Source organism: Stenella coeruleoalba (assembly GCF_951394435.1).
Source record: "Stenella coeruleoalba genome assembly, chromosome: 3".
NCBI classification, from domain to species: domain Eukaryota; kingdom Metazoa; phylum Chordata; class Mammalia; order Artiodactyla; family Delphinidae; genus Stenella; species Stenella coeruleoalba.
In genome coordinates this window covers 90055199-90069523 of record NC_137148.1, presented here as the reverse complement: position 1 = coordinate 90069523, position 14325 = coordinate 90055199, and the positions used below count along the sequence as shown (strand labels likewise).

At 34.3% G+C, this 14325-nt stretch overlaps 1 protein-coding gene across 1 annotated transcript in view; it reads left to right on the top strand.

The window, feature by feature from the left end:
- The window catches only part of TMEM232 (transmembrane protein 232), a gene marked incomplete at its 3' end in the record, with an annotated part of 109389 nt that overhangs the window by 50882 nt on the left and 44182 nt on the right, over positions 1–14325 (top strand). The window contains 1 exon segment of the mRNA XM_079918633.1: positions 684–936. Within this exon segment, the coding sequence (XP_079774759.1) occupies positions 684–936 (253 nt within the window).

Sequence of the window (14325 nt, the reverse complement as noted above, 5' to 3'; positions counted from 1 at the left end):
TTCCTATTTAAAAATTTTTTTGTTGTCATTACATATTATTAAGATTTACATTTTAGTGAGGATGAGATAACCATTTCTGTGTTGTTGAGCTTTGAGCTTATTTCTAATTCACAGTTAATTACATTATTCACACTTAATTACAAATAATGTTGAACTGGTATTCTCATCCAAAAATCTTTATCTGCATTTATGACTATTTCTTTAGAATAGATTTATAAAACTAAATTACTGAGTGATAGACTATGAACTTTCTTTTAATGTTCTCAGGATGGTTGTCCAGATTCCTCTCCAGAAGACATAACTTTCTTGCTTTCCTATGAAAAAATGTGTAAGAGTGCACACACAAGAATTGAGCTATATAAAAAAAAGATTCTTTTACAATATAAAATGGAAAATAGTATCTCATTGGGTTAATTTATGTTCCATTGACTACTAAGGAAATTGAAAAGTTGATGTTCTGTATATACTTTTTAGCTATTTTTATTTTTTATTCCTTGAACTTGGTTTTATGCAATCTACCCATGGAAAGCTTGTTTTTAATGAGTACATTTTAGAAATATTAGTTGATTATGATCTTTTAACAACTCTATAAAATTTGGAGACATTTCTTATAAGTACGGTATATAGTTCTTCATTATGGCAGAGCGTACTTTGATTGTCTAATAGCTATTTTCTCATTTTAGGAAGAAAGCTGCAAGGTCGATGATTTTTCCTGGGCCTGGAATGTAGTCTACGTATACATAACAATTCTTGCAGAAATCTGCTTGTATGCGGCCAATTCTGATCTGCGAAAAACTGCTTTAATTGGTTTCTGCGACTGTAATAGTTCACAAAAAGATATTTTACCCACGGACAAATCAGAAGAAATGCCAGAATTGAGGGAAACAAGTATTTTAGGTCTTTTGGAATATTTCTCTTCAAAAATGTCAGATAATTGTAAGTAAATTATTTTTCAACTTGATGAGAAATATTTTTAAGATGTCCCTGTCTGTATATAATAAGCATTTTATAAAAAGTTAACATTTTGAAGTGGGAGGTAATTTTAAATTCACTAGGACTTCCTACAAATTTGGGAAGTCTGTTTTATAACATGGAAATTTTTGATCAATAATTTAAAAACAACTGAAATGTAAACTAGAGTTGGTTGATATATGATTCAGATTATATTCTTTGGAAACAAGAGATAACCTTAGGAAAACTTATGGAATGTATATAAAGTTTGTTTTATCCTTTTCCCCATAAGGCCTTCTCATCCATCGTCTCCATTTTCATCTACTGTTTCTCTTGTTCTCCCCACAACCCAAGAGCATTTCTCTTTAATCACTCAGATATTATAGTATATTGTGTCTCAAGACTAAAGGTCATTTTCCTACTATTGTTTATGGGGGGACTATTAGAATAAAATACTTTTGTTCTGAAAAGGGCACTATAGGGACAATATTAATTCAAGCGTGTCCTTTAAGGTTAACTAGAACTCTTCTTTATGAATATCACGTAGTCTATTTTGTTATTATAGTCTCTTATGTATATGACTCTCACTTCCATTAAGTTATGAGATAATTGAGATTGGAGAATCATGTCTGAATTATATTTGTATTAACCCAGTATCTACCATATTATTTAGCACACAGTAGGTGGACGATAATGATAGTGGAGTTATTATGTAGTTAAACAATTCACTGAATTTCAAACATGATAGCAAGATTATTTGAAAGTGTGGAAGGAAGCAAGATATTGCCTTTCCTTAGAACTGTAATTCACTGATTTGGGATAAATTATGCTTGAATATAATTTTAAATAGTAAGACTTTAGTAGCAGATATTAATTTCATTCTCAAAAACTTGCTTGCTATTTTAAAATTACTTTCAATATAGTTTTGGTTTAAACAATAGATTGGAACTTATTTCGAAGTGAAATTTGCTTGACCTTTGCCCACTTTTCAAGAAGATTATGTTTATTTTTTATTAGTGCCAATTTTAAACAGATTTTTAGTCATTAGCAGATAAATTGTATTTCTCCCATGTTTATAGTATTGATAACGTGAAGAAGTATTTGCTTCTCTTTTCACACTTTTTAAAGTATGGTCAGAAGTCTTCCTGTATAGCAGCTCAACATATGATTTTTAACCTGCCACTAAACAGATTCATGTAAAAATTAGGGGCCTTCAGTTTTTTTGCCTAGCTATGTAGAATTAGTTCTTTCTGAAAGAAGACAGAAAGAAGACTGCTTTCTTCAGTGATGGGTCCAGAAGATTATCCTCCATGTGGAGGATCTTTCCTCCTAGAAGCCTCTTGGCCTCCCTCTGGCCATGACCCCTGAGCTCCGGTAAAACCTCACAATGATAGGGTTTCGTGTTTCTGTGGACACTCGAATATTTATTCCTTCTCAACAGTCTGATTTTTTTTTCCAGCCAGTTGATTTCAGTGCATTTATTTGCTCATTGTTGATCTTTCTTTGAAGTTTCTTATCTTCTCCTGAAGACTTTATTTATTTTTTAATATCTTTACTGGAGTATAATTGCTTTACAATGTTGTGTTAGTTTCTGCTGTATAACAAAGTGAATCAGCTATATGTATACATATATCTCCATATCCCCTCCCTCTTGCGTCTCCCTCCCACCCTCCCTATCCCATGGATGCTTTCCCTGATGTTTTTCTTATGCTTATACTTGAACTTAGCAATGAAATAGTTAAACAGTATTTTATGAATGTTTTCTCAACCCAAGTGGGAAAATTGATGTTTCTAGCTGTGGAATACCTTTAAAGATTTGATCTGCAGTAAAGAGGAGAGACGTATCAAAGTTGTTTCCCCTACAGTGAAAAGTCAATACATTTTCTTTGACATTAGCTTCTTGTACAAGCCATAAATAATGCTGGTGGCATTTGCCTCATTAATATTTCTGAGTATTTTGAAACTCTCAATACGTAAAGCATCATTGTGATTTCTTATGGGGAATGTTTAAAGTAAGTTGATTATCCGATGATTGTTTTGCTAAAGATGTCTCAAGAGTGTGAGAAAATTCTGCAATTTTCTTCATCTCTGTCAGAATCAGAGAAGGTACCTCTACTGGACATAAGCTTTTGGTCTCTTCTTCACATTCATACAGGATTTTTGGCCTTCCTGTATCAGTCACTACCATGAAAAGCCATTACTTTACATGACTATACACATGCATAGTCAAATATTTCACCAATTTTTACAATTTTTGTTGATGTGATTCATTATAACTTGATTCTTTTTTTGCGATACACAGGCCTCTCACTGTTGTGGCCTCTCCCATTGTGGAGCACAGGCTCCAGATGCGCAGGCTCAGTGGCCATGGATCACGGGCCCAGCCGTTCCGCGGCATGTGGGATCTTCCCAGACCGGGGCACGAACCCGTGTCCCCTGCATGTGGGATATTCCCAGACCGGGGCACGAACCTGTGTCCCCTGCATCGGCAGGCGGACTCTCAACCACTGCGCCACCAGGGAAGCCCTAACTTGATTCTTTGTAGCATCACTGGTTGATTTTCCCACACACAGAAAATGACTTTGTCTGGGTTGTCCTGTATGCCTGATCATTGATAATGATCACCACTTCTATCAGACCACTGAAAATAGATGGCTTCAAAAGTAGTGTCATCTGTGCAGGCCTTGTCAACGTGATTGCTGGAGAGGATAGGTCCGTCTTTTTGGGAAGTGACACAAAGAAACTGGAGTGCTTCTTTATTTAATTGAAAATAATTTTTTTTCCTCATAATTTTACCCTTCAAGTAAGTAAATTTTTCGTTTAGACTGAAAGAACCAGTTCTGGAGTCACACAGATTTGTATTTTGTATCTCAAAATCCTAGGTCAAATTATTTAACCTTGCTGACTTGATTTCTTTACCTGATAATTAAGATAAAAATACTATGCATATCATGGGACTTTTTGTGAGAAAAAACTATGGAAACATACACACTTGACATAGTGCCTCATGAATAGTAAAGGTCCAATAAATATTAATAGATGTTATGGTTGCTAATGTAATTAATATTGTTATAATGAGAGAGACCTCAGTGAGGAAGGGTTTTTATCTAACACTTAGACCTATGTACACTTTGTATCCTGGGGAATCCTATTTTATTTACGTATAAAGATATAAATGAAAAACTGAAAAACACTTAAGAATGGTAACAATAGCCTTTACATGAATGAATCAAGCAGTGTTCTTATAGACCATTTTTATATAAAGCCCTTAATATAAAGAAACTCTTAAATCATAGTTTTGTGAAGGCAATGTTATAGGAAACTGAAGTAATAACTTCCATGAAGATAATTTCCTGGCGATCTTATTTGATGTAGGAGCAGAACCTGAAGCATTTAAATGAATAGATGGCTACTTAGCATGTACCTTTTTCATTTTAAGGTTTTTTGTCAGACACACTTTTCATAGAGTCAGATGTCTGTTAATTCTAGAGTGAGGGCTCTGGCCACTGATGGAAGTGTTGAGTTTTGGTGTTTTGGGTTGAATAGGAATTTCTGTATATGCTTATAAATACCAACTATGCATTTAAGATCTGGTTGAAACTCCAAGTGTCTGACCTGTAGCATTGCCTTCGTGGAGGACCATCCTATGCACCTTACTGCTATGGACTGAACTCTACCCCTCAAGCCTCAAAATTCATATGTTTAGGGCTTCCCTGGTGGCGCAGTGGTTGAGAGTCTGCCTGCCAATGCAGGGGACACGGGTTCGTGCCCTGGTCCGGGAGGATCCCACATGCCGCGGAGCGGCTGGGCTCATGAGCCATGGCCACTGAGCCTGCACGTCCGGAGGCTGTGCTCTGCAGCGGCAGAGGCCACAACAGTGAGAGGCCCGCGTACCGCAAAAAAAAAAAAAAAATCATATGTTTGAAACCATAACCCCTAAATGTAACTGTATTTGGAGGCAGAGCCTACAAGGAGGTAATTAAATGAGGTCATGACGGTGGGGCCCTGATATGATGGAATTAGTGTCCTTGTAAGAAAGACACCAGAGAGCTCACTCTCCACTGTGTAGGGCACAGTGAGAAGCAGCCATCCCAAAGCCAGGAAGAGAGCCCTCACCATAAACACAATCAGACAGCACCTTAATCTTAGACATCCCAGCCTCCAAAACAGTGAGAAAATAAATTTCTGTTTAAGACCTCCAGTCTATGGTACTTTGTTATGGCAGCCCGAGCTGACTAATACACCTCTCAGTGGTGCTGAGCTGTAGGCAGGTTTGAATATACTCAGGTGCCTAAGTAAATTGTTATTGGAAAAAAGGCTTTGCAGCATATACCTAGAAAAGACAATTTTGAACTGGAAAACTATGAGGGAAGGTGATAAAAATGAATTAAACACACAGAATTTTTGCCTGATCCCTGTTGAAATTATGATTTTGAGATACATTTTATCCTGATGGGTAACAGGATAATAATAATTAATATTAACACTTACTATGTGTCAGGCACTATTCTAGGCATGTAACATGCATCACCTAACTTATTAATCGTTACAACAAGACTACATTGTAGATGTTCGTATTATCCCCATTTGACAGATGAGAAAACTAAGCATTTATTTGTCCAAGGAAATTGAGTTAGTAAATGGTACGTCAGACTTAACATAGGCAGTTTGGCTTCAGAGTCTGCACTAATAACTACCTCATTGTGCTAACTAGGTTATTTGACCTTTTGAGTGAAATTTAAAAAATGCTGTCCATTTGCATGTTGAAGAATATGAAAAAAGATGACTGAGAAATTCCCTCTGACAGTCTGTCCTACAGCGATTCTTATAAAAGCATTTTAGACTTTGTATTACGTGGGTCTTTATTTCCAACATAAATTCCTGGGACTTGTTCTAGAACTTTGGATCGAAAATCCTAAAAGTGGAGTCCAGGAATCTGTATTATTAAACCACTTCTGACACTATGTTTTGAGAAAACATAGCCTATAAATTTCGCTGTAAACAAGGTGGTAAAATGTTGTCCTCATCAGAGGAAAAGGCTTTTCCTACTTGTTACAGACCTTTATGCATCCAGCCAGTTAGTCCTTACAGCAGATGAGATATATATATATATATATATATATATATATATATATATATATATATATATATATATATCTCATTACAAAGAGGGAAACCCAGCTTTGTGTTGTACACTATATTTGAAGTGCTATCTTCTATGTTCCTACTTTGGTTTTCATAGTGATAAAACAATAGTTTTTAACAAGACTTAACTATCTGAAATCTGTGCTGTGAAAATAAAACTTGAAAATGGTCTATTTGGTGAGAAACCAGCAGACACTGATTTAGTGTGTCTTGTATAAGAAATAGACAATGAATGGCAGAACCCAAAATATCACAGAATAGTAAAAATCTTGTCAGTCACGTAGTTCTCATCCAGTGCACAAATCTCTTCTAGACCATTTGCAAATAGCGCACAGCCAGCAGAGATATGGAACTCCCTACTTCCCAAAGCAGGTCGTTCCACTTTTGAACACTGTGAAAGATTCTTCCTTATATTATAATGAAATCTGTCTTCCACATTTTGCAAACTTTTGCTTGAATTTTGCCTCCCAGAAGCAATCACAAAAAGTCTATTCCATTTCCCACATGCAAACCCTTCAGATATTTGAAGATAATTGCTTTGGTTCTTTTTCTTCACCTCTTCACTCTACCATCATCGCCCATCTCTTTGCTTACTGCCAAGTTCCTATGGTAACTTTTTGTGATGAATGAAAAACATATTTTCAATATGGTTTATAGTTAAGTTTGCTAGAAGGTTGTAGTGTTGTTAAATTTGTCTGAATTTGTAGTAATTTATCCCAGTGTTACAGTATGATGTGAAGACAGGTGGGAGCCAAGTATTTTTCCATTCACTGTTGTCTATGAATGGAAAAAGTAAATATGACATTTTTCCTATCATTTTGTTGAGAATTATTTTCTTAAGCGGGTTCTACAATGACGGTAGTGAATGAAATACATGTCATGGTTGTAAAATAACCTTGTATGTTTCATTTTGATTCATTTTAACTTAGGAAAAAACATTAGCACAGAGTAATATTTCCTTTTTAAAAAGTAAATGAAAGTTAATTGGAATCTTAGAACCAATTGAAACTTTTAATGATACTCTATTAAATCTTCAGTATACCTCTTACCTTGGTGAAGGTTATTCATAAAAATAATCAGTAATAAGGTTTTGTTTTTATACATGGGAAGTATTTAACTCCTTTAATAATCCATGTACACGTTAGCTGTAGAATTCAGGCAATCCTTATGATTCACAATTCTGTGTGCTGATAAATCTAAAAGTATAGTACTGATTATATTATATATACGTAAGGCCGTTAAACAAATGTATCTTATCTATTTGTCTTTTTCTTCTTTTTAAATTTATTTTATTGTGGGGAAAGCACTTAACATAAGACCTATCTTCTTAAAATTTTATGTGTACAATGTGTTATTGTTGACTATAGGTACAGTGCTGTACACCAGATCTCTGGAGCTTATTCACCTTGCTTGACTGAAACTTTATGCCTGTTGATTGGTAACTCCCCATTTCTCCTTTCCCTTGCCTCCTGGAAACCACAATTTCACTCTTTGATTTTATGAATATGACTGTTTTAGGTACCTCATGTAAGTGAAATCATGCAGTATTTGTCTTTCTGTGACTGACCTACTTTGCTTCGCATAATGTCCCCAAGCTTCATATGCATTGTTACATATGGCAAAACTTCCATCACTTTTAAGGCTGAATAGTATTCCATTGCAGGAATATACCACATTTTCTTTGTTCACTCACCTCTTGATGGACATTTAGGTTGTTTCTATCTCTTGGTTATTGTGAGCAGTGCTGCACTGAACATAAGAGCTAATATTGCTTTGAAATCCGTCCCTTTGGATATATAGTCACAAGTGGGATTGCTGGATCACATGGTACTTCTATCTTTATCTTTTTGAGGAACTTTCAAACTGTTTTACGTAGTACCTGCACCATGTTGCATTTCCACCAGCAATGTGCAAGGGTTCCAGTTTCTCACCATCTTAGTGAATACTTGCTGTATTTATTTTTTTGGATAATGGCCATCCTGACAGGTGTGAGGTAATATCTCATTGTGGTTTTGATTTGCATTTCCTTGATGATTCCTGACATTGAACATTTTTTTTCATTTACCCGTTAACCGTTTGTACATCTATTCAAGTCCTTCGTTCATGCATTGTTTTCCTGACCTTGGTGAGCATCTTTATGAAAGTTATTCTCAGTTCTCTGTCAGGTAAATCATATAGTGCTGTCTCATTAGTGTTTGTTTCTGGAGATTTTACGTGATCTTTTGTTTGGAACATCTTTGCCTGATTGTTCAGTGAAGAGATATATTACCAAGAATTCCTGTTTTCCTTTGACTCTTAATGCAGTTTTGACTGTATGTGATCAACATAGTTATTAATTTCATTATCATGTAAAAATTATCAGAAATTCTGCAAGTCTTTCAAGTGAAATTATATTTTCCTAAAATGTAATGGTGTTCAGGCACTTAAGAAAGGTTGTTATGCAACTTAATGAGAATATCCAATAAATGTAGCGTTTGATATCAATTCATTTGGTAAAGATTTGTATTTTTAGGAAGGTTTAGGCTGCAAGTCACAGAAGACCCAAATCAAGATGGCTTTTAAATATCTTTGTTTTATTCTTCTGGAGAGTTGTAAATGTTACATAACTTCCTCCAGGGTGCCATGCCTCATCAATCTATAGATTTCAGGTTTATTTATTTATTATTATTTGTTTTTGCGGTACATGGGCCTCTCACTGTTGTGGCCTCTTCCGTTGCGGAGCACAGGCTTCGGACGCGCAGGCTCAGCAGCCATGGGTCATGGGCCCAGCCGCTCCGTGGCATGTGGGATCTTCCCGGACCAGGGCACGAACCCGTGTCCCCTGCATTGGCAGGTGGACTCTCAACCACTGCGCCACCAGGGAAGCCCTCAGGTTTTTTTATAGTAATCCTTTAGCCAGGGCTGTCCTAAGAGCACTCTAGATAAAGTCTCTTCCTCCTAGTAAATGTAACTAGTCTATTTATCTGAAGATCCCATTGACAAAGAGATTAACCTGGGTCACATGCCTTATTTTTTCTCCCAAAGATGCCTTCCAGTAAAGGGGGTGAGTGGATCATAAGCCACCTGTTCAACTCATACTTCCTTACAAGGGATACAGGATTTAGGGTTGGTTAATTTAGTGGCTCAAAAACAACACTGAAGGCCCAGGTTCTTTCCAACTTTCTTTTTTACCTCTCTAATTTACCAAATTGTAGCTTGTATTTTTAATAATAGTTATATAGTTTTTTGTTAGGAGTAGATTTGGCTACATGTAATAAAAAATACATTAGATAAAACAAAATAAAATTTTACTTCTCTCTTACATAAAATAAATCCAGAAATAGGCAGTCTAAGGATGATTTGAGGGTTTAAGAAGTTCTCAGGCAGGCTCACTTTTTTCTGCTGAGTGTGTAGAAGAGAAGAATAATAATATCCATTTTCTACTAAGTCTTCTTAATACAAGATATCATGTAGCTTTCCTGCTGTAAACTTATTGGCTATAATCAAATGGCCACACAAGGGGGAGTTTTTGTTTGTTTTTAGCTAAGTGTCAGTGAGCCAAGCTCAAAATAGTGATTCATGTTACTAAGGAAGAAGGAGAGAGTGGATAGTGTGAAGAAACTTGCAATCTGAGCAAAGCTTATTTTACCAAATTTCATTCTCTTTAGGTCACGGAATATACGTATTTTAGTCCTTAGTGTGTCATTCCATTACCTAAGACATTGCCCTGCTCAGAGTAAGCACTCAGTAAGCAAGTGCTGAATACATGAATGGATGAAGGAAAGGAAATGGACACTCTAATAAGATTTTATTCAGAGATGACATTTTCAATTCAAAATTGTTATTAAATACCATTGTTATACATTGTATATGTAAGTGCTTCATTTATTCTCATTATTTAAAAAGACGTATTTAACACCAGTTCTTTTCACTCCAGAAGAGAGATGTTGTCCATTTGTTTACTCATTATAATGGGAGTATGAACATTCTTTATGTGCATCATTCTATATTAATGACTCATGGAACACCACAGACATTTGAAAACAACTTTGGATAAACATGGGTACAATTTGGTTAGGGAAAGTAGGACTCAATCTATACTTTGAAGTATCTATTTTGCTTAAGTCAGAATTTGGAGAAAGGAAGAAGGTGGAGGTGGGAAGTAAGGATAGTGGTGCTAAATAAACATCACAAGTTAATAGGCGATTATGGAACCCAGCCTATCTGATGGATCTTTGGTTCTGAAATCTAAAGTTTGATATATGCAATACGAAATACCTTGGATTTCAGGATGAATCTGTATTTCTTTTTAAACGTTGGAAGCTTTAATAACACTTCACAAAACTTTCATATGGGGAAAATTCACTTGGACATCAGACTAGCCTAGCTAAGTACACATATTCTACTCTTATTTTGGACTTTTGGAATTCTCTTAGTTAACTGGAGGCAGGGCTTGTGATGATTATAGATTCCTACCTCAAAAATGTCTTCTACATCTGTGACTCTATTTCTGTTTTGTAAATAAGTTCATTGGCACCATTTTTTAAGATTCCACGTATAAGCAATATCATAGGATATTTGTCTTTCTCTGTCTGACTTGCTTCACTCAGTATGACAATCTCTAGGTCCTTCCATGTTGCTGCAAATGACATTATTTCATTATTTTTTATGGCTGAGTAATAATCCATCATATATATGTACCACATCTTCTTTATTAATTCCTCTGTCGATGGACATTTAAGTTACTTCCATGTCCCGGCTATTGTAAATAGTGCTGCAGTGAACATTGGGGTACATGTATCTTTTTGAATTACGGTTTTCTCCAAATATATGCCCAGGAATGGGATTGCAGGATATATGGTAGCTCTATTTTTAGTTTTTTAGGGAACCTCCATACTGTTCTCCGTAATGGTTGTACCAATTTACATTTCCACCAACAGTGTAGGAGGGTTTATTTTTCTCCACACCCTCTCCAGCATTTATTTTTAGTAGATTTTTTTTGATGATGGCCATTCTGACTGGTGTGAGGTGATATTTCATTGTAGTTTTATTCGCATTTCTCCAACAATTAGTGACCGTGAGCATCTTTTCATGGGCCTCTTGGCCATCTGTCTGTCTTCTTTGGAGAACTGTCTGTTTAGATCTTCTGCCCATTTTTTGATTGGGTTGTTTGTTTTTTTGATAATGAGCTGCATATGCTGTTTGTATATCTTGGAGATTAATCCCTTGTCAGTCACTTCATTTGCAAATATTTTCTCATATTCTGTAGGTTGTCTTTTCATTTTGTTTATGGTTTCCTTTGCTGTGCAAAAGCTTTCACATTCAATTAGATCCAATTTGTTTATTTTTGCTTTTATTTTCATTACTCAACATTTTAAATCAACTTTACTCCAATAAAAATTTTAAAAAAGAAAGAGATTTTTCAGGAGTTTGGCAGGTATGTTACTAATTAAAGGGATGAAATATGTATTTTTAAAGCATTGTTGGTTGTGGAAAAACAATATATACTCATTGTAAGAAAATTTTTAAGCAAAGAAATGTATCCCCCCAAAAAAAGCTATAAAATAAAATTATGCAACAAAGAGCTATAAAAAAAAAGTCATCAACTTATCTGTAGAAAAATATTCTTTAATTTCCCTATGAGCAGAGGTTTATTTAGAGAGAAACCAATGACATTTAATTTGCAGGGCCTTTCACCACATAAGACCCTTCTAAAATCTTAGGAAGGGCAGTAGAAATATCTTCTCATGGAAAAAATGTCTTTTTAACCTGAGAAAATAAGACTTTTTAATAGTTTTTGTAAAAGAAGGCTTCATAATTATATAAGCTTTAGCTCTTATAAAATCTAATTCTGCCCCACCCACAGGTTGAACTACCTTAGAAACTAGCAACTTATAACCCCGTACATATTAACATTGTTCTTTATATCCAGTAAGCATTCTAAGAAGTTTATGTTATTGAATTAAATTAAATATCTGACAGCCTTTCAGCTAACTGAGAAAAAACTTTCAATGTGCTGAGGATAATTATAGTTAGCCAGAACAGTTGTAACTAGAGTTGAGGAGTAATTTAATAAAGTTATTATTGAAATTATTTCTGAATCATAATGAATATATGTTTCCCTAGGAGGGTATTAATGTGGTTGCTGAACCCAAACCTTGTCATTAAAAATGATTTATTCTGGATACCCTCACAAGAGCTTTCAGGGGAAAGTAATAAAATATTAATGCAAAATATTAATTAAAATACTAATACAAGGAATATTTACTTTTTATACAACTTTTACTTACAGTGATAAATATGAAAGGACTCTTGTCCTGTTGCCACAGTTCAGTGTTCTCTTTACCCACCTGAATGCACATACACACTCAAAACATATCTAGCATTAGGTATATGATTAGAGTGTGCTGGACAAATTAAACTCACAATACTATATTTAGGAAAATTTTGGGGAGTAGTTTCTATAATTCAAAATGTTTTTACTCCCAATTCCCAGACTTGGTGATGAGAGTATTAAAAATAGGCCACTCTATCTTATGAATGAAGGTACATGTATGAATCCTAAATAAAATAGTAATAGATGAAATTCAGCAGTGTGTTAAAAGAATAATATACCATATTAGTAGTGTTTATTCTAGGAATCCAAGGATAGTACAATATTGGGAAATCTAAATCTCTCATAATTGACTAAGGAAAAAGGAGTTATTCTGAACAGATACCAAAATGGAACTGATTAAAAACTCATGCCTGATTTTTAAAAAAATGATAAAGCAAAACAGAACTATAAGGGCACTTTCTTAAATTGGTAGGTATTTATTAAACCAAAATCATCCCTTTAGGTTTTCATTCTTAAGAAACTAAAGGTGATCCTATTTAAGGTAAGTAAAAGGCCACAATTTCTACATTATTTGCTGATAGTTTACCACATTCTGGATGTCCTATCCAATATGAAAAGACAAGAAAAAGGAAAAAAAAAGCCAGGTATAATATTGGAATAGCATTTGTGGGTGATCTGAATGTCTATTTTGAATATCCAAGAGTATGAAAATCATATTAGCACTAATTAAAGTGGTTAGTTACAAGAAACATATTACTGTCAATAACTTTCCTACATAACAGCAGTAACTAAATAGAAAAAATAATGCACAAAGAACAACTCACTGGCAACAGCATTAAAACAGCAAAATTCCAAGGAATGTGTGCTGTATAAAGAACAAAACTCATAAAACTTTATAAAGACATACTTGTAAAACTTTCAGGTCTTCAAAGAGGACTTGAAATAAGTGAGTATGAACCTTGGTATTGTAAAGATGTAGATTCTCCCTAAATTAATCTATAAATTAAATGTAATTCCAATAAAATTTCAAAAGAATAGAAGTGGCCAGTTAATTCTATAGACAATCTGGAAGAAAATAGTCAAGAAAACAGAAAAAATAATGGGCAGTTTCTTAACCATAAAATAACAATTCTATCTGTATTATACTAATAAAATAATCTATTAGCCTATGAGGAGTAATAGGTTTTCATAACAGAGTATAAAATATCTATATATCTGTATTTGCATCTATGAATATGGTGATCACATTTTGCCATATTTTTTGATGTATAAAATGCAGTAGTATACAAGATGTCTTAATTTTATGAGTTTTTGAAAATATTAAGTAGTTTTGTCATAGAAGCATATACTAAAAATGATTTTAAAGTGTCCCTTTATAATTAAACCTATTATTTTATATATTTAATTAGATTGTATTATATGCTGGAATCAATAGGAAATCATAAAAACTGGAGATGTAGTCATATTCTGCTGGAAATTATGACGTACATTAAAAACAAATAATGGTTCTGCAATTTAGTGAACACTGAAAACTAACAAGCAAACCAAAAAATTCTTAAAAAGATGAATAAATTCTTGAATAACAAACCACAGTACAAAGTATACAGCAAAATGGTCCTTTCAAATGAATTTCAATATCATTCTTATTCTTTGGGAAAAGTATCGTGTTGAATGTTAGTACGCAGCCAAATTCAGGGGTAAAAGAGATTCTATTAGGAAGTTGCATTTCAAAAACTTCATATTGACAAAATGGTTTGCAGCCTATGATACTTATAATGATTTTAGTTTTTATCCTCAAATCCCAGAGGATCATTATTTTCAGAGTTAGATAAATCATAATTCCAAAATTGGAAAACCCTTCATCCCTGCAACAATTCCAATTGTCATTGCTGACATTCAGTGTTTCAGGACCT